The 19,162-nt window shown below is 50.4% G+C and overlaps 7 protein-coding genes across 7 annotated transcripts; 5 read left to right on the top strand and 2 right to left on the bottom strand.

The window, feature by feature from the left end:
• Positions 1–2,620: 2,620 nt before the first annotated feature.
• On the top strand, positions 2,621–3,743 carry BCR38DRAFT_485102 (mitochondrial carrier domain-containing protein; the record flags this gene model as incomplete). The annotated part of the gene is made up of 5 exons (XM_040863834.1): positions 2,621–2,684; positions 2,737–2,774; positions 2,829–2,984; positions 3,038–3,171; positions 3,224–3,743. The coding sequence occupies 5 exons, from the start codon at positions 2,621–2,623 to the stop codon at positions 3,741–3,743; spliced, it is 912 nt and encodes a 303-aa protein (XP_040715375.1).
• Positions 3,744–4,965: 1,222 nt separating this feature from the next.
• On the bottom strand, positions 4,966–7,731 carry BCR38DRAFT_433574 (RNA polymerase III subunit RPC82-domain-containing protein). The gene is made up of 4 exons (XM_040860260.1): positions 7,448–7,731; positions 7,260–7,322; positions 6,456–7,184; positions 4,966–6,400 (listed from the first exon to the last, which is right to left on the bottom strand). The coding sequence occupies exons 1-4, from the start codon at positions 7,454–7,456 to the stop codon at positions 5,237–5,239; spliced, it is 1,965 nt and encodes a 654-aa protein (XP_040715374.1). The 5' UTR covers positions 7,457–7,731; the 3' UTR covers positions 4,966–5,236.
• A 128-nt stretch (positions 7,732–7,859) lies between these two features.
• Positions 7,860–9,826, top strand: BCR38DRAFT_433573 (Metalloenzyme, LuxS/M16 peptidase-like protein). The gene is made up of 4 exons (XM_040860259.1): positions 7,860–8,273; positions 8,342–8,516; positions 8,570–9,414; positions 9,468–9,826. Exons 1-4 carry the CDS (start codon positions 8,004–8,006, stop codon positions 9,561–9,563), a joined length of 1,386 nt encoding a protein of 461 aa, XP_040715373.1. The 5' UTR covers positions 7,860–8,003; the 3' UTR covers positions 9,564–9,826.
• A 66-nt stretch (positions 9,827–9,892) lies between these two features.
• On the top strand, positions 9,893–10,812 carry BCR38DRAFT_433572 (mitochondrial ATP synthase epsilon chain-domain-containing protein). The gene is made up of 3 exons (XM_040860258.1): positions 9,893–10,048; positions 10,150–10,264; positions 10,339–10,812. The coding sequence occupies exons 1-3, from the start codon at positions 10,017–10,019 to the stop codon at positions 10,417–10,419; spliced, it is 228 nt and encodes a 75-aa protein (XP_040715372.1). The 5' UTR covers positions 9,893–10,016; the 3' UTR covers positions 10,420–10,812.
• Positions 10,813–11,185: 373 nt separating this feature from the next.
• Positions 11,186–13,700, top strand: BCR38DRAFT_409367 (Mak10 subunit, NatC N-terminal acetyltransferase-domain-containing protein; the record flags this gene model as incomplete). Its single annotated transcript, XM_040858366.1, has 6 exons — positions 11,186–11,288; positions 11,366–11,433; positions 11,492–11,620; positions 11,676–11,906; positions 11,962–12,429; positions 12,480–13,700. The coding sequence occupies 6 exons, from the start codon at positions 11,186–11,188 to the stop codon at positions 13,698–13,700; spliced, it is 2,220 nt and encodes a 739-aa protein (XP_040715371.1).
• Positions 13,701–14,098: 398 nt separating this feature from the next.
• On the bottom strand, positions 14,099–15,259 carry BCR38DRAFT_343349 (mitochondrial carrier domain-containing protein; the record flags this gene model as incomplete). The annotated part of the gene is made up of 3 exons (XM_040856028.1): positions 14,099–14,211; positions 14,304–15,040; positions 15,165–15,259. 3 exons carry the CDS (start codon positions 15,257–15,259, stop codon positions 14,099–14,101), a joined length of 945 nt encoding a protein of 314 aa, XP_040715370.1.
• A 1,741-nt stretch (positions 15,260–17,000) lies between these two features.
• Positions 17,001–19,148, top strand: BCR38DRAFT_343116 (ARS binding protein 2-domain-containing protein; the record flags this gene model as incomplete). The annotated part of the gene is made up of 4 exons (XM_040856002.1): positions 17,001–17,390; positions 17,448–18,219; positions 18,289–18,930; positions 18,982–19,148. The coding sequence occupies 4 exons, from the start codon at positions 17,001–17,003 to the stop codon at positions 19,146–19,148; spliced, it is 1,971 nt and encodes a 656-aa protein (XP_040715369.1).
• Positions 19,149–19,162: the final 14 nt, after the last annotated feature.

Below are 19,162 nucleotides of genomic sequence, written 5' to 3'. Positions count from 1 at the left end.
TTAATGTGCCACTGGCAAGTAAGCTTCTCCAACGTCGATATTGATTGCCGCTCCGATGGTTTCAAATACCCTCTTATTAGCATGCTTGCTACCTATTATCAATGTTTGTGGTCATGGTACCGCCTAAGCCATGTTCCCGGCCCTTTACTCTATTCAGTATCACCACTTTCGTTGTTGAGAAACTCAGCTTAGGGGAAATGCATATATGGAGTTGAAGAGTCTTAGCGATAAATATGGTGACCTTCCAAGGATACTCCTACCATATTGAATATTCAGGTTAACTGACAAAAGGTCAAAGGTGCCATCTTCAGGATTGTGCCTAATGCACTAATGACAACTGACTTCAAGGTCTCCCAGAGAATATCATCGCCGAACTCTCTCTATTGCACCTGTCATTGGTCGGTGTCTTCGTTGGGGGCACTTATAGTTTTGGACTCCTGAGCGGTATCGAGCTCAGAAAGAAGACAACTGTAAGCACGAGGCGTCAAAAGAAGGGCTGTTGCGACAGAGTCTGTCCCTGCCACGCTGCGCAGTATTATTCATTAGTTTGTCTCATAATGGGATAGGTTTTCGGGCAGCTCACACGTGTAGGATGGATTGGTTTATTGCTTCGCTCCTACTCGCGCGTTTCTGCAGAAACACGCCCATCATAGCACGACTCAGTGCCGCCCTGGATTTCAAACGTTCTTTACCATATCTTGAACCGATCTAGAGACCACTGAGCATGTCTTTTCTTTTCTAGAGCCCTAGTCCATTCCCTCATATGTGGCGTCTGTGGCGGCACTTGATAGAGCGGCCCAATCCCACTGCATCAGTCGCCTTTGGAAGCAACTCTGAGATTAGCGATACCTGGGCCAACGTGGCAAGAAAAGGCAACGTGACAGCTGTATTCTTAACAGCGAAGAACTCTTCATTCCATTTGAGTTACTCAAAGATACCTTGACCTTCGTTTACAAAGCCAAAGGCCTTGCCGAACACCACATCGTTGAAAATGTCGATAGCGAAGAAGTGGGTTATAGGCACAAATCCGAGAGGTTTGTACTCCTTGTTCGTGGAGAGGAAGTCACAGCCGACAAGAGTGATCGAGTGAGTAATCTGACGTTCGAATGCCAACTCCTGGGCATTACGAAGAGTCAGTTAACCTCTTGTAGTCGGCTCATATGGTCAATGTGTTTTTAGAAACATATCATGGTGTTGGCGACGGTATAAACTGGACCCAATCTTGTCCTCAGCTGTGTATGCCGTTTCTCATGCATGAATTATCCTCGTCTTTCATGAAGCGGGTAGTGTCATAGGCAAGGCACTTGAAATACTGGCAAGTTGTTATCAGAGAGGGCCCTCGTATTTCCCCGGAGCTACGTCGCTCGCCTTCAAATCTGTCCCCACAGGAGGGGACAATGTGTGTGGGTATGAATTGCTAGCAATCGCATAGTTTGGTATAAATACCTACGGTATCCTGCAAACCAAGAAGTATTGGGGACAGGACACAGATATATTCAGACCCGGAAGGTGACTAGAAGGAGATGAAAAACACCTTGAAGAGTTAAACAGATGCTTTGAGGTGTTATTTGGATATGGGCGGTACAGGTGCTTGGGTAGGTCATTTACCTTCATGGAGATGAGCAACGGGGTGATGACTTTCCAAAGTTACAAGTCCTGAGGCTGACTGCCTGCATTGACAAAGAGTTCAAGATTATAGCGAACAGGCCCAAGCATTCCTTGGGTAATTCTCATCCAGAACTCACTCACTATGAAGAATCCAGGGTTGACAATCTGCAGTGGGTGTATTGGCTTCACAATTTCAAAATTCAAGATGTCGCAAGAGCTATTGTATAAAGTCAGCAAAGGTAGACAATCTTCTTCGTCCATAGTTTTCATCCCGATGATTGGTGGTGAGAGACCGGTATCATAAGACAAAGCCCATGTGAAACCTTGCTCTTGGGCTGCCTTCAGTGGAAACTGTGGGATTGAGCGCCATATGTGTGCCTGAGGTGGTGCCTGAGGTGGTGCCTAAGGCAGTGAAATCGCTTGTGTAGATAAAAAGGTCGGCACCTGCCTACCTACCTTAGATGTAACTTCTTACATAGCACTCCGAGCAGTCAATACACACATCACACTGCGCATCGATCATCGTAACCAATACAGGATCTGTACAGAGTCATCATCTGAGGGTTGAATCCTTCAGAAACACGTTAATTAAGAAATAGTAATGATACGGCAAGTAGAATAATCAGATTGAATGAGTCTGAAGGTTCTTCTGATTGAGGTAGAAGTTCTGGTGGAAAGTCTCAGCAGTTGACTGTCTCAAAGGAAAAGTGGGTATCAGTTTATCATACAGGGATCCCTTGCAGCTTCCCAGTTAACCTTTACATAACTATAGCTCGGGCGCAAAGAAAAAAAATTTCGGCGTGCGCCCACGTAAACTCCATGTCCAGAGCTTGCTCCAACTCCGAGTCCGCAGCCCGTCCATTCCTTTCTTTTCGCATTTCTTTTCGCAGCTTCCTGTCCAAGGCAACTATACTCCTTGCCTACACCATTCAGCGACCACAGTGCCGAGACAGTGATCACTCGAGGTTATTTTCCGAGAACCTTCGTTGTTAATCCATATTTCACCGTCAACATGTCCCCGCCAATGGTCGCAGGCAAGGAGAAGGAGTCCAACGTAGCCCGACTCCTCGGTTCTGGTATGCGATGACAAAAGACCCCAATTTACAGAAAATGTACTAATTCATGTAGGATCTGCCGGTATTTCTGAGCTTGCCATCTTCCATCCTGTTCGTACAAGCGGTCGATATTGCGAGTGATTCCACAACTGACTAGCTAACAAGGTCGACACGATTGCGAAGCGATTGATGAGCAACCAAACCAAAATCGCCAATGCCTCGGAACTGAACAATGTTATCTTTAGGGAAAAGGCGGCCGCATCGATTGGCAAGAAGTTTGTGTCGCTATTTCCCGGCTTGGGCTATGCCGCTGGATACAAGGTCATTCAGAACAAACATGTGTAGTTGGCAACCCAAAGCTAATCCATTTGCAGGTTCTGCAAAGAATATACAAGTACGGCGGTCAACCAATCGCCAGAGACTATCTGGCTCTCCATTATGGCAAGGACTTCGAGGGCGCATTCGGAAAGAAAACGGGCAAGGCCATTATGCACTCGACAGCTGGAAGGTGAATATCATGTTTCTCTGGACAATGCGCAACACAAGCTAATAATGTGCAGTCTGATCGGTATCGGTGAAATTGTTCTGTTGCCCCTGGACGTCCTTAAAATCAAGCGTCAAACAAACCCCGAGGCGTTCCGAGGCCGTGGTATCTTCAAGATTGTGGCCGACGAGGGTTTTGGTCTCTATCGAGGCTGGGGTTGGACAGCCGCCCGCAATGCTCCTGGATCGTTCGCTCTATTCGGTGGCTCAGCTTTCACCAAGGAATACCTTTTCGGCCTAAACGACTACAACAAGGCTTCGTGGTTCCAGAACTTCATCGCGTCCATTGCTGGTGCTTCGGCCTCGCTGGTTGTATCTGCCCCTCTCGATGTCATCAAGACCCGTATCCAGAACCGCAACTTCGAGAACCCTGAGAGTGGTTTCCGGATCCTGTCCAATATGGCCAAGAACGAGGGCTTCTCTAGTTTCTTTAAGGGCTTGGTGCCCAAGCTCCTGATGACGGGACCGAAGCTTGTCTTCTCTTTCTGGCTCGCCCAGACACTCATTCCCGCATTTGACATCATGATTAAGAAATAGTGGTGGGCTCACCTACGATAGAAGTTGAATGAGGAATGTGATACCAGTTTATGGGGTGAAAAAGCGAGGCGCCCTTGTATAAAGGATAATGTGGCGTTGCGGATACGGATGCGAAAATCATGCGTGGGACGTACTCGGTGTTCCCGTCCTAGAGTGGGCCGCTCCATTGGACTGGACGGGAAGCTGTAGAAACTACTCGACTCTACAAGAAATGTTTATAGACTTTTCAATTGGCACGTCGCCTTACCAGTTACGTAGTTGATCCAACAGTCTCTGTTTGCATTTCTGCTACACTGAGCTGAAACATATTTGCTATCTCTTGCTCTCTGCACGCCTCAATCGTTCTGCTGAATTCTTCGTAGGTCTCAGTCGATCCCTGTTACCCTTTGGCCGAATGGGTACGGGCCTGACTTGCCAAACCAAGATCTCAACTATATCTCTGCCATATGGCCGCGCCGGCGAGCTGTTTGGTGCAATCATGACTAGGTGGCTCATGACTTTGACTAGGAAGAAGCTCTGCAGATGGCTTGGAATATTAGGGAGGAATATGATGAACCTTGGTAAATGCTGGCATCTTCAACTGGCCAGGGGAATATTTGGTGGCAGTGAAAGAGGGAAAGAAGTTGAAGGTGTACACTGAAAAGCTTGATCAAGAAATGACCATTGAGTTTATAATGGGAGAATTTGGTGATTGTTCACATTATTGTCTTGTGAGTAATTACGAGCCACCTGTCAAGTGAAGGATATGAAGAACCAAGGTTTGTCACTCTACATACATGTTGGAGTGAATCTCAAACAAGTCCAAAGTTGTTGGCACCGTCATGTTCTAACCATATTATTATATATCACTTAATTTTGCGAGGTTTCATGGTGTTGAGAGCCGATTTCATTTTTCTCCTATTCTGATATGACAATGCTCAGAACCAATCTCCATTCTGGAGTTCATCACTATTGCTTATCTATCTCATAGGATTGATCTGTACCCGCACTGTGAAAATCTTATTGATCTTCCACCTGTAAGTTGCACCTTGTTCATAACCCCCCTTTTGGCTCGTCAGGGTATGCAAAATTATTCAGGATGATAGACACTGGATAATAATATACAGTTATATCGGTCTCAGGCGAGTATGGCTGAGAGAAGAAACGGAAGGCTTTCGGAGCAAGAGTTTCTTCTTTGAGACTTCTTTGAGTCCACAATTGGAGTTTCCAGCATCTCTGTTGGGGTAAACACATCCATAACTAGCAATTGTACAAAACTGTGGAATATTAATAGTGTATAATTCCGTTCTACCAGTTGTCCAAATCCACACCGCGAGCTTCGTGTATGGCTCTACTGTTAAGATCAGATATGTGTGACCCAGCTTATTGAACTAAACGCCGCCGCCTGATGCAGTGGAACAGTTCCATCCCTGGGCTGCCAGCCAAAATAACGCCGCCATGAAAACGCCTTTCAATTCACGCCAAGGTGACAAACCCCGTTTTCTGGTCCTTCCCTAGTAGTTTTGGAACACGGACACGAGGTCATCGAGTCTATCCACCTGGCCCAGAAGTTTGCTCTCAATGTCCAAAAACTCGCGGTACTCGTTGTATACATCACCTCGCAGCTTCTCCTCCTCCATGCCTTGCACGTCCTTCCGCTCAACTACAGCCAAGACGTTCTTCTTTCTGCGACGTTCGACTTCAAGCCGCTGAAGGTGGCGTACCATGGATTTGTATGTGTTATCCGTGACTCGCGTCAAAAGCTTTTCCTCTTCGAAGAACCAAAGAAATAGTGTTCGACTCGCAGTGCGGTTGTTGTCGCGAGGTACCTCCTGTACCTCCAGGAAACCAGCAAGCTCCATTTCCACCATTTTGACGTGCACATCTGCCTTCTTCATCAGAGCCAGCGCTGGCAACGTCTTGTCATCGAGTTTGCCTTTTGCACGGAGAATTCGCGTGAGGCGCAGACCCGGTTTGCCGAACGTCTGCTCAATCAGGGTATCAATTTCAGAGTACTTCAATGTTCGCATGAGACTGTCGAAGTCGACGGTCCATTCGCCTTGGTCGCGCATGCCGCAATGCCGTATGAACCGTCGATTGCTTTCGGCGAGCAGGAGGAGATGCTGTCGCATTTGCTGCAATCGGTCTGCTTTGGTAGGAGCAACCGGGACGTTCTCTTCAAATTTCACTTTGGTTTCCCTAGAACCGTTGTGACCCGATGTGATCTTAGTTTCCGTCTCATGGACTCCATTAGACTGAACACCATTGGACATCTCGATGTCATCGTCATCATCGTCGTCGTCGTCATCTTCTGACATATCCTCGCCCTCGCCCTCCGCGTCATGGCCTGGCTGGTTGGCTTGAATGCGTTCTGCGCTTTTGGCGTTGATTTTAGTTGGGGGTGCCTTTCCGATTCCACTAGAAACGTCCAAACCAGGCCTTAGGTTTTCAAAAATCTCCATCGTGGTAACAGAACGCGTAACGAACGTGTCTTCGTTGCTCTTCTCACTGGCCTGGCATATGTTGACGTTTTTGGCCAAGGCAGACAGCGCTGCCTCATATACTTGGGCGGTAACTTCGCCAATTTCATCCGCGACATATCGAGTTAGCCTATGGTTTCGCAGCTCGACGAGGCATTTGTCGTAGTTGACACGAACGGCAACTTCTCGTTTTTCTTCCTGAAATATATGTCAGCACATGTCTTTAGCGATGATAGCCGCTCTAGAAACCCACGTCAAGCATGTGTGTATTTGTGGCCTTGAAGCCGTTCGTTTTGCTTCCGTTCGCAAGCTTTCGCCGCTTCGCACCTGGCCCAAAGAGATAGTGACCCTCCAATTGTCGCTTGAGCTCTCTGCTCTCGTCCTGGTACTCTTTCCATGCCTCTGCAGATTTCTGGAAGAAATCCGCTTTCTGCTTGGCTCCTCTGACACCGCTAGGGTAGGATTCCATAATATCTTTTTCGATCCCGGCGCGGACGTCCTCTGGAGATTGGAACGTTCTTGCATTGACAGGCTCCAGAATCCCGACCGCAATGAGTTGGGCCACCATGTCCAATGCCTCACCCTCATAATCAGAATCGTTGTCGGCAGTATCAGACGATATGCCATTCGCTGCGCCATTGGCCGTTCCAGGCTCTTGGCGCGCGGTCTTGTATTGCTTGGCAAGATCCGATATTTTGACATGACCCAAATTCAGAACTTGGTGAACCAGCCTCGCGGAATCCTCGCCGTAGTTGCGATGGATGATATTAAGGATCTTCCCGTGTCGGACAATATTATAGGCCGCTTCGGAGTTTGCCTCGAAGTGGGTGATGCTTGTGTCGGGGTCGGTGTAGTGGTAGATGAGGTTTTGTTGAGTCAAGACAACGAGGCCGTGGCGGACCATTCGGGGGCCCATGGAAGTATTCTGCGCTAAGTGTTTTATGGTAGACCGGCCTTTGGCGAGAAGTACAGCAAAGAGACGCTGCGAAAAGATCAACATAAAGTTCCAAAGCTGTAGAAAAGGAAAAGGGAGTTGCGTCTTTCACGTGCAACTTACTGATGGTAGCTGACCATACAGCTCGCCGATGAGCAGAACGCATAGTTCTGCTGCATTTTTGGTCTGTCGCATTGGAAATATGGTCAGTTAAATGGACAATCGCGGGAAAACCTGATGAGCGCATTGTCATGACTTGGGCAAAATGCTACAGGAAGGCGACTTGGAAGGTATGATGGACGTTGACTCACCACAATCATCTCGTAGGACTTTGCGACAGCTCTGGTATAAGTCGGAGGGCGAAGGGGGATCGTCGATCGGCTTCTAGAGATCCTCTCACGAACTCTAGAGCCACAATTGCTACCGTATAGTCATTGAGGGTCTGCAGGGTCAAGAGGCGCGAAGAACGAATGTCGATGCCCAAATCTGAGGTCGCGTGAAGAAATTATCGAAATATCGCTGTTATCGAATGCAACAAAATTTACGCACGGCGGCGGGCAGAATATTTTCGATGGCGGGGAATGGCAATCAGAACTCAAGCTCTAAAAGCTCCACTGCAGCCTTCGGTGTGAATTGCATGAATCCCCTATGAAATAAAGCTAGGCAAATCTGGACCAATCAACAGCTGCGTCATTGGAATTTCCAATCAGTTGGCGAGCAGCTGGCCACATTTTGCGCTCGGAGCCGCTGGGCCGATAATTTCCCGCTCGTGTCGAGCACTTTTACATCATGAAGCTCTGAAGGCACGACTACACCCGCGACGCCGCAGACCTTCGATCGTCAATTGTCGACGACCACCCCTTCACAATGTTCTCCAGAACGGCTCTCGTTAGAGGTGCCCAGCTGGCTACCCGCCGGCAAGCCTCTTGCAAGCTTGCTCAGCGACGTGGCTACGCTGCCGCGGCATCCTCTGCCCCTGCCACCTTCAATTACGAAACGAGCGACGTTGCCGGTGTCAAGATCGCAAGCCGCGATTCCCATGGCCCAACAACAAAGCTTGCCATTGTGGCAAAGGCTGGAACGAGATACGAGCCTGCCCCTGGCTTGACTGTTGGCCTGGAGGAATTTGCCTACAAGGTAAGCCTGCGCTCGGGTCTGACGTCGGTATTGGTATGGTCATGAGCTAATTAGTTGCACCCACCAAGAATACCACAAGACGATCTGCGCTGCGAATAGTTCGCGAATCCGAGCTTCTTGGGGGAAGATTGAACGCATACCATACACGCGAGGCCCTCGTCCTGGAGGCTAGCTTCTTCCGAGAGGACCTTCCCTACTTCACCGAACTGCTGGCAGAGGTCATCTCACAAACCAAGTACACCAGTGAGTCTACATGAGCCATTGGGTCATGAGTGAGTGCTTATCGGTTTGCGCAGCCTACGAGTACCACGAGGAGGTCGAGCGTGTCATGCACGTGAAGCAACCTAAGCACGATAACGACCCGTCCGTCCTTGCCCTCGACGCGGCCCATGCCGTTGCTTTCCACACCGGCCTTGGAGCTCCTTCATACCCAACGGCCACAACTGTTCTCAAGGGCTACACGGACGAGAACTCGATCGCCGCGTATGCCGAATCCGTCTATGCCAAGTCCAACATCGCCTTGGTTGCTGATGGTGCTTCATCCGCTACCCTGTCGAAGTGGACTGAGCAGTTCTTCAAGAGTGTCCCTGCATCCTCTGCGGGCTCCCTCTCATTGAATGCGAAATCGTCAAACTACTACGGTGGTGAACAGCGCCTTGCTCATACTGCAGGAAACTCGTTGGTCATTGCTTTCCCTGGCTCTAGCTTTGGTACATTCAAGCCCGAGGTGACTGTTCTGGCTGCACTCCTTGGTGGTCAATCCAACGTTAAGTGGTCGCCTGGCTTCACCCTCTTGGCCAAGGCCGCCGCATCTTCCCCGGGAGCTACGGCCTCTGCAACTAACCTCGCCTACTCGGACGCCGGCCTGCTCACTATCCAAGTTTCTGGTGGCGCCACTGCTGTTCGTGGAGCAGCTCAAGAGGCCGTCAAGGCTCTCAAGAGTATCGCGGAGGGTTCAGTCAGCAAAGAGGACCTCACAAAGGCGATTGCCAAGGCTAAGTTCGACGCATTGTCGTCGAGCGAATCTGGTGTCTCCACCATTCTGTCAGCTGGTTCCGGACTCGTGCACACTGGCAAGCCCTTCCAGATTGCCGAGACGACAAAGAGTCTCGACGGTGTTACTGCAGAGAAGTTAAAGACTGTACGTGTATTGTGCTTCTACCTTGAAAAATTCATTGCTAATAATCGCTCTAGGCTGCCAAGTCCTTGTTGGATGGTAAGGCGTCGGTGGCTGCTGTTGGTGACCTTTTTGCATTGCCATACGCAGAGGAGCTTGGCCTTAAGGTATAGAGGAGATAGGGGATGGACGTGTACCACCAATTCAGCTCACTGCTGTAAAATCGAGACTAGTACCTGTGCATATAGTAAATCCCTTAGAGTTTTTCATGATCCTGGGTAAGAGCGAGGTGGAAGGCTGTTGTGACCTCACAAAAGCTGCAATGAACCCTAATACATTGGCTCCGAAAGTGAAATGACCAAACTCAAGTGTAAAGATGGTTGGCCCATCAGTCTGACCGAATTACACTCACATAACATTGAAGCGCAATATTGTGTGAGTGGTAACACCCAACCGGAAGGAATTCGATTTATGACTTAAGCCGTTACTTGCTAATAGTTACAATCACGTGACCCAGGCTCGGCTTTGGAGAGTGCCGGCCGGTTTTCTTTGCACACTCTCTAGTCCAACAAGACAGCAACAAGAAACCGAATCATCTCCCCACTATCACCTCTGCAACCGTCAAAATGGTGTTCGCATGGAAATCCGCTGGTCTTACGTGAGTCAATTGGATTATTTCCCCAGCTTCCTGCCCGCCACCTTGGCTACGACAGAGGGGAACAGACAGGAGCAGACGGGCTAATGAGGAACCCCCCACAGCTACAACCGCTACCTCGCAGTCGCTGCCCGCGCCGTGCGCCGAAGCTTGAAGGAGGACAAGAGAGTCGCTGCTGAGCGCCGAGGCGAGATGGACTTGCGATTCGCAAAGTGGTCGGTAAGTATTGTCGGAGGAAGGGTACAGGCAAAATCAAAGAACTGTAGCAACTGACGATTTATGCCTCACGACAGAACGGAAAGCAGGGCGAGGTCAAGAGCTTGGCTGAGGCCAATGCTGCCATCACTAAGGAAGCCGCCGCTGGGTCTTCCTAATGGACAAACCGATTTAATATCCTAGGGGACGGCATGGCGAGAGTATTCTGAACGGACAAGGACTACTACTCAATGGGGTTTCACGAGGGCCGGCAAAGGCGTTGCTTGCTGCCTCATTGTACAGCTGTATAAAATCAAGCACTCAATAGACTTCGTCGACGGATTTGTTAACCGGCACTGTGGTATGCAGCTTCGAGTTTCGAGTTTGTGTTTCGTTGGGAGGCCGTGATGCCTGTCCACCTCTAGCAGTTGGCGGACGTGCCCTTCGCCCAACAAACCCATCTGACATCCAAACCAGCAGCCAAGGTAGATATTAGAAAAACAAGCGCAATGCCACAAACTTGACCTCCAGTGAGAATTGGCAAAGCACCTGTTCAAGCAATACCTCTGGCCGTCTTCTCGCACCTATTCTTCTCGAATAGAGGTGTCTGATCGCACTTACCGTACCATATGCCAATTGACCGACCATAGGCCTAGTTCGCAGCCAGTGTCAGGCGGGCCGGCCTCCTGCCTACCTAAAGCTGCACCGCACATCTTTTAACTTTCCAGTTTGACAAACCACGTCACATCCAACAGCGCTTTTCTAGGAAGTCAACCTATACAGATTATTGCAGTGCCTATCTGCAAGGTGCCAGGCTATGGCTTGGCTGATGGCCCACAATTCGCGACTCTTTTCCTGAATCTGGGAACCAACACCGACCTCGGGTACACTCATCGGTCAGCCTAAAGCGCGTCGCAGCGTGGGGCTCACAGCACAAATCTCATCATGGAGCAGCATGCACCTCAGTCGCTGCCTCCGCGTCCGAATCCGTCACACCCCGGCGTGATGGCTGTCGATATTACAGATAATTTCTGGGCAGCTGTCAAAAGTAAGATTCTTTACACCCCAAATAATTCAAATAGTTATTCCACCTAGAATACCCATCTTGCTAACAGATTCGCGCAGCCCTGGCCCCTGGCGAGCTTGTCAAGGATGGCCACTTCACTCTGTTTGAGTCCGTTGGGGCCCTCGAGGTGAGTGATGAGCCTGTTCAACTGTGGCTGCAATGGCCGATGCTCATGCAATCAGTAGATCATGGACCCCAAGATGGACAGTGGCTGTCTTGCGGAAGGGGAATCTCTCGACGAGGAGTATAGCGTGACCCGCGATCTTCTTCCGGAGGAAGTACTCGGGATCATGGATCAGCTGCTTTGCCTCGAGGTATGGTTGAATCGACCCTGTGAAGCCTCTGTATGCTGGCTGACGTGTTGTGAAGATGGCTTGGCATCAGGGTTATCCTCTATCACAGACACTCCTGACGAGTGTCTACGTAGAGGTCCTTACCAAAACTCATCCGACTACGATAGAAGAAGTCACCTTTACCGGGAGCTCAGAAACCGAGAAGAACTTACCAACATTGCTGTTCGCTCTGAAGGCCTACTGCATAGGATTACTGAAGGGCTGTGACTTTGTCAACGAGCTCGTGAAAGATGAACTTTACTATGAGGTTCGGATGACGAAGTAGCTTCGCCCATAGATTATACTGAACTAACTTACTATAGGAAGAAGATTTTGTCACAAATTCTTTTGGCCGAAACATTCTATTGTACGACGTTGAACTCCGGCCTGTCAATGACATGCTCCAGAAGGCGCGGGCAGAACTCCGAGTGATGAATAACAAGCCATCGAAGGACATTGCCATGGCCCTGGATATACGTTTGGAGCTACGCATAGCCTTCCTGCGGGCCATGGAACTTTCAGCTCTCCGCACTGCCAATCCCGAATCTTTGAAGATGCCTTGGATTCAAATGCACGGACTGATCGAGCATATCAAGAAGCAACACAGCCTCGGGAAGCCCGTTCCGGATGCCTTCAGCACCAAGTTGCAACGACGGCTGGCGAGTACGCTGCCCCCTCGACCCATAGTGTACCTTAGCTTCGAAGAGACGCATGAGCACTTTAGGCGACTGTTCAAGGACGGGAAGGAAATTATGGACGTTCTGAAATATTCAGACCCGCAGAGCCTTCTGGTAAGATACGCAGAGCTGGTTATTAGCGATACGACACTAATGAAGTCTAGACCTTCGTCTCTACCTTCCAAGCAAGAAAACCTCAACCTCTACCCTGCATCAGGACTTTATTACAAAATCTCATGTTTAAAGACAATGTCTTCCTAGGATCGTATACGATTCGTCAACTGATCGACCACGACTTATCCATAGTGTCTCTGCCTTGCGCGACCCAGCTAGATCTGGCGAATGATACGATAGAGGTTCCGACGGATCCGCGCCACCGGACATCGAACGAGATGACCATCTTCCGTCAACGGGTCGAAGAGTGTTACCTAGATGTCTTCAGAATATTCTGTCAGAACAGGTGCCGAGTCAGACGAACACTGTGCCACAACATACAGGCCTGGGATGCTCTCCAAGCCGATGTGGAGGAGATTGACACCCGTCTTCAAGAGTTATTGGCCGAGAAGCCATTGCAGACAGAGAGTGGAAGTGTAGGCTACTCTTTACCATTATCTTCGTGGGCCTATTTGTACAAGCTTCGACAGATGGAGTGGATAGTTCAGCTTGGATTCGAGCTGTCCGTATACCAGACAGACGAACTGGCCGGGATGTATTGGTACGTGAACTACCTGGCCAAGACCAGAGCACAACACGGGGACCGTATCAAGACGTTCGTAATGCGCAGTCTCACCGCATCCCGCGCGTCCAATTCCTATACAGCAGCGAAGGACAGAGAATACATGCGAACACTCTCGTACATAAGAGCCACGATGCTGGACGCAGCTTGCACGTGGGAGTTTGCCGACGGTCTCTGCTGCCTCTACACGGTGCTCAACCGCCTCGGGCTCATCAAGTCCCCACCGCGACCCTACAGCAATGACGCGCTCCGCTACGAGATCCGCATGAAGCCCTTCATGACCATTGGGCTCCCACAGCTGCCCACATTTGACGAGTTCACCAAGGCCACGGCCCAACCGGAGACGGCGGTAGACGCATTGCTGACTTACGCAGAAAGTGCAGTCGGTGGGGCGAAGAAGGGATACGAGGCGCTGAGCAAGATGACAGACGGGCAGACGTTTTCTGTGGGGTGTCATGGTCGGTGGTTGGCTAACGTGAAGGATTGCCTCAAGGCGGCTATCTCGGCGGGGATTGCGGTTACGACGCTGCAGAAGACGATTGCGAAGGTTGGGGACGGGGGGGAGTTGAAATTAAAGGTGGAGATGCCGGAGGCTGGCAAAGGGTATCATGACTGGTGGATTGTGCCTAAGATCGTACCTACAGGTTGAGTATCTTAAAAGTCATTGTAGGGCGTCAAGGGTTAGAGAAAAGTAGAAGTTACATTCAGCCTCTACTTGAGCGGAATACGGTGCGTGGATGGATAGCATAGAAATGGCCTTAGAAAGCCTGCTGGATTCGATATTTGCATGTGGGTATCGCTCTCGGCCTTGATGAATAAGTCTATCGAGACAGCTTGAGGTTTATCGTTTAACTCCCCCACACCCTTCCCCTTGACCGTATCTATGATGGGATCAGATACCATAGATTCTAACTTAAATTCGCCATGCTCCCATCAATTCACCCTAGACAAAAAAGCAAAGAATACCAACACAGAAAGTTTACATGCGAAATCAAATAACATGCCATATGTTGGGAGTAATTAAAGACGAGGAGCCTTACCAGCCCTCTAAGCCCTGATCTTCGCCCTTCTTAGTTTCACGGTCTGCTCGTATAGAACATCCTTGAACGCGAATAAGAAGGCGGCAGTCAAGACGCTCTGAGTGACCTTAGGTCCGATACCTGTACACTGGTTAGCATGTATACGCCGAGGCACCCTACCTGTAATATCCGTAACGCGACTATAAGACGAAGCAAAAGAAGACGAGACTCACCCTTGTACAACCCAGCATACCCCTCCTCCTTAATAACCCGACTAATAGCCTGTCCCATCCCCTCCTTCTTCCCATTGTCCACGACATGCATCTGGCTCTTGACGGTAATATACGGATACGTAATACTCGTGGCAAACAACTTCCCCAGCGCGCCCAACAAGAACGCCACACCAGGTGTGATACGCCGCTTCTTCTCGAAGAAGTTCTTCATCTGCTCAAACAGGGTGTACTGCAATATCGGGTTCATAACCAACACCAGCGCGGGCACAACACCCCTGAACAACGCCTGGGGCCCTTCTTCCCTCACGAGCGCCAGCAGCGTCCCGATCGTAGTCGGTGCCCTCTTCTTCGCGGCCCCTGGTTCCCCCGCACCCTTTTCTTCTTCCAAATGCTGCTTCCGCGTCGTCATGCGCGTGTTGACGACCCAGATGGGGTTCGTCAATATTACGGTCGCGGACCCGGCGATGGCGCCCGCGATCATGGTCTCGACGGTGGTAAGCTTTTTGGAGGCGCGCCCGGTCTTGATCGCGGCGGTTTCGAAGAAGGACCGCGTGAACTCGTACCAGTAATAGTACACGAAGTTGGTCACGCTGATGCCGAAGACGGCGCTGTCAAGCCCGGCATAGAGGCCTGATACGCCTTCCCGTGCGATGATTTGTCGCACTGCTGTAAGGAAGGCGGTGGAGGCGCGGGTGGATTCTACTTGGGCGCGGGTGGAGAGGGTGATTAGGGGGTAGCTGGTGGTTTGGGTTGAATGGTTAGTTTGGGTTGCTTCTTGGGTTCTTGATGCAACGAGCTGGGGGAATGATATCCGGGACGGCCAAAGCCGGGGTTGAGGGAGGAGATAGGAAACTGGCATACGTGAGAATCATGGATAGAACGCCGCCGCCCGCGCCCGCGAGAGCATGCGCGACATTGTCGTTCTGTGGGATGACGGGTTTCGAAGCGGCCACCATCTTGTGTCTTTGACTTGTCTTATCTAGACTCTGAACTCTAATAACGGGGTTCGACTCGAACGAAGTGTTATCCGTTGTTGTATAAGAGCAGATGCGCTCGCAATATGTAAGAGATTATATACTCTTTTCATAGTTTATGTGACGGTGATAGTAGTAGTCTAGAAGATAAAACGGTTTAAGGGACCGCGACACAAAAAGGTTGAAGCCGAGGTCCGACTGCAGGAGGTGTGCAGGTGCAGGTGCAAGTGGTAGCATTGCATCACTGTGCTTGGGCCGGCTCTTTAGGCGGGTATTCCCCGCGTTGTGGAGGTACATGCTTATCTCTCGTTTTTTAATGCCCTGAGTCCGTGGTTGCCGTAACTCGTGGAGCAGAAGCACTTTCACATGTTCGGACTTGAGAACAGGAGGACTTTGGGGATCATTGAAGCTCGTGATAACTTCACTGAACATTCCTGCTGAGAATTCCAGCTGAGAATTCCATTGGAGTCAGAATGCACCCACAAACAAATCTACCAGGCTTCCTGTTCTGTCGTTACTTACACCTGTGCTCCGGGATGACCTTAAATGTCTTTAGGTCGATCTAAGGTAGTCATAAACACGAAGGCGAACTTGCTCTTCTGTGATTGTTAAGATTTTGCATGCAGTGGCAGCTAGACTGAATGCTGTTTTGGGATGAACTTGTTCCTGATTCTAGAACAGTAAGTTGAAGCACCTGTCAACCGAACCGAAGATAAGAGGACGACGGCTCTCATACCCTCTAATGATATTCAAATCCACAAACACTCCTTCGATCTCAACAGGAAGCAGGCATTGTCAAAGGAGCCGGGTCTCACAGATTGACGTTGGCCTTCGAAATCATGCCACGATGCCGGATGGTCCTGCATGCAAAAGGCTTTATAGTCATTGGTTGATGTCGTCGTGTAGCAGCTTCTGGGACACATTTTCAATATTGCATGCAAGTCGAGGCTGATGTGCCGTGGCTTAGTTCATACTACGATCGAGCTTTCTGCGGGAATCAGTCGCCTAGCGAGGCGTTGCATCTGTATTATGTCGTCTTCGATGCAAAATCCATGGGCTTCCTCGTGTTTTTGAGAGGGGGGGCATGGATCATCAACCCGAAACAATGAAGCAATCTAGAAATGTGACCTGGGGTGTCACGTGCAGCTGTTGTAAAAATAGCATCTCGACCGTCCCTGGTGCCGTGGAGCATTGCGGCCAGCCCCCCAGAATCTCAAAATAGATCATCAGGGACGAGGCCCCGGTCTCGACCACTTCTTACGAGCTGGGTACGCTTTACATCTCATGAATATTTCCGACCGATTGAATCACAGTGTCAATTGGTAAGACTCGAGAGAATGCTCATCTCTGACGGTATCGCATCTCTACAACGGGCTCTATAAGCCTCGTCAAGGTACTAAATTCGGCAACTGAGCAACTCAGACACCTAACTTAACTGGCGAGATTTTTTGACCCTCACGACTTGCACATCTGTCAGGCAAACCTGGCGAACAGCCATTCGGATTTCCCCTCCAAAACTCACAGGGATTCTTGAGACGACCAAACAAATACTTCTCAAGTACCCGGCTACCTCGCTGCCGGCTTAATCCTTTCTCATCCGTTGCGAGCAACAACACGCACATCACATGAAAAGCTTTGGGCACCAGAACGGAAACTACAAATAGTCAACCCATTTACCGTCAATGGAACCCTCTACGTTTATGAGCCCTACTCCCACACCGGTATGACGACTCAAGGTCAATCTGTTCACCCCACGCCGCCGGCGTCTACAGGCAACATGTCTCCCCGGCCCCTTGGCATACGGCCGACCTTACCAGACAAACGAGTGATGAGTGAAACAATAGAGGATGCCTACGTCAAGTTCATCATGTACTGCAATCCAGCAGTCCCCCTGGAGACAGATACAGCTGCCCTGAGGGAGGCTTTCCGGACACCACCCAAAAGCGACGGCAAGAGCTTCAGCACCTTCACGCTATTCCAGCTCATCAAACAGCTTGAGGACAAGGAAATAAAGACATGGGCTGAGTTGGCGTTGAAACTTGGTGTGAAGCCGCCAGATCAGGACAAGGGCCAAAGTTCGCAGAAAATTCAACAATATGCTGTAAGACTGAAGGTAAACAGTTTTTCCAGTTTGGGCAGCTCATATCGAGTCATGAGCTGACAAAACTAGAGATGGATGCATTCGATGCATGTTAATGCTTTTTTCGACTACATGCTTGATAATCCACACCCGTACTGGACGGAGATCCCGTCGGATCCAAACCCGATCTGCGAAGACGGCCGGGATGGTGTTGCCGCCGAAGACGATATGGCCTTGCGGGCTTTATTACCGCAGATTAGGCCACGTCGAGGACGGCGGAAACCTGAAGATGATGGACTGAATAAGTCCCCTTCACAACGTCCACGACTCTCGCCAACATTCAACGGTGAGGTGGATCCATCACGCTCAAACGGGCTGGAACTCTGGACGGCCCATCCCGATACGGCGAGAACTTTTCTGTTTCCGCCTCCGGATCAAGCTCGGTCAGCCGTGATAAGCAGTTCCGAATCGGCATTTCCATGGCACACCGAGGTTCCGCAAACTTCCTTGACATCTTATCCGCAATCTGCAATAACGCCGATCAATGGGCGAGCATTCTGGGCAGATCCCACCGAACCTCGCTCAGCCATCACGCCTTCCAAGGCTCGATTGATGGGTCGCCGACATGGTGCCAAAGTTGTTTCTTCCGCTTGGCGCAGCGGGAGCTCAGGGGTAACCGGGAAGATTCGAGGCAGACCCCCTACGAAGCGTGCCGAGGAAAGTCCTATGTCGGCTTTTCCTGACAGCAACCGAGTGAGCTCTTTTCAGACAATCAGCATGGACGGCAACGTTCCCAAGTCGGCCATTACGCCCGCCCCCGCTCCCGTCTTCTCTCCAAACACAACATCTCCTATGACGCCTGGTCCACCCGTATCACCTCCCGCGGCTCCACCAGTATCAGTAACAAATCAACCGGAACCGCCTCCATCAGCACGGCCTACACGACCTGGCCGACTCTCGCTTCAGGTGCCGGAAAGGCCAACAGGGTCAGTGAGATTGGCAACCCCGCCCCCGGTTGTCATGATCAACGGCGAGAAGCCAACGCAAGGGACTTCCCAGATGATGGACTGGAATTCAATGGGGAACACAGTGGATTTCCCAATACCAGCCGCCTTCGTCAACCCGATTCCCGACTCGCATTTCCAAGTCGTACCTCCGGACAAAGAGCCAGAACAGGCAATACCCAACAATAAAGACGCAACAGAAGAGGGCATCAATGTGCTAGAGATCGAGAGCCTCTTCGTTTCGGAGATCGTCGTTGCCAACTGGTGCGATGCAAAGGGAAACAACATACCAGCTTGTGGTGTCGAAGAGGCAATAGCCCTAACGAAATCAATAATACGGGACATTAAGGAACAAGCAGTCAACACCGAGGCCTTCCTCATCAACTTGTCTGCACTCGCAGGCGGTAGTATGTTGATGCGAAACCAAAAGGCCACCATCACTCGGCTGGAAGAGGGAAGGGATTGCACCAAGTACTCCATGAGATGGGAACTGCGTTACGGATCTCTGAAGGGGTCATATGTGGTGACCGAGTCAGTTCCTCACGACAGCTGGAAGAGGAAGAAAGGGGGTAAGGAGGCGGAGGGGAGGTCCGAGTCGGCGGAGGATACGGATGGATCAGGAGGGGAACCAGGAGGGGCAGGGGGAGGGGCAGACCCGGATGCAGAGCTGTGGAAGAAGAAGTATAAGGACTTGCTTCGGATTGTGGAGATGAGTAATCATCAGACTGCTGACTTGCGCGTGAAGGTTTTTGAGACTCTGAAGGGGTCTTCTGATGGTAGAAGCTAGTTGGTATCGTGTTG

Source organism: Pseudomassariella vexata (assembly GCF_002105095.1).
Source record: "Pseudomassariella vexata strain CBS 129021 chromosome Unknown BCR38scaffold_7, whole genome shotgun sequence".
Taxonomy (NCBI): domain Eukaryota; kingdom Fungi; phylum Ascomycota; class Sordariomycetes; order Amphisphaeriales; family Pseudomassariaceae; genus Pseudomassariella; species Pseudomassariella vexata.
This window is presented reverse-complemented; position numbering and strand designations above follow the sequence as displayed.

Bases quoted from the DNA above. Each gene is read 5' to 3' on its own strand.
- BCR38DRAFT_433572 (XM_040860258.1), top strand. From the start codon at position 10,017: ATGGTGTTCGCATGGAAATCCGCTGGTCTTAC. The intron at 10,049-10,149 runs GTGAGTCAATTG...AACCCCCCACAG, and splicing joins TGGAAATCCGCTGGTCTTAC to CTACAACCGCTACCTCGCAG. The intron at 10,265-10,338 runs GTAAGTATTGTC...GCCTCACGACAG, and splicing joins TGCGATTCGCAAAGTGGTCG to AACGGAAAGCAGGGCGAGGT.
- BCR38DRAFT_433573 (XM_040860259.1), top strand. From the start codon at position 8,004: ATGTTCTCCAGAACGGCTCTCGTTAGAGGTGCCCAGCTGGCTACCCGC. The intron at 8,274-8,341 runs GTAAGCCTGCGC...GCACCCACCAAG, and splicing joins TGGAGGAATTTGCCTACAAG to AATACCACAAGACGATCTGC. The intron at 8,517-8,569 runs GTGAGTCTACAT...CGGTTTGCGCAG, and splicing joins CTCACAAACCAAGTACACCA to CCTACGAGTACCACGAGGAG.
- BCR38DRAFT_433574 (XM_040860260.1), bottom strand. The intron at 7,185-7,259 runs GTAAGTTGCACG...ATCTTTTCGCAG, and splicing joins TGTATGGTCAGCTACCATCA to CGTCTCTTTGCTGTACTTCT. The intron at 6,401-6,455 runs GTGGGTTTCTAG...CATATATTTCAG, and splicing joins CAAATACACACATGCTTGAC to GAAGAAAAACGAGAAGTTGC.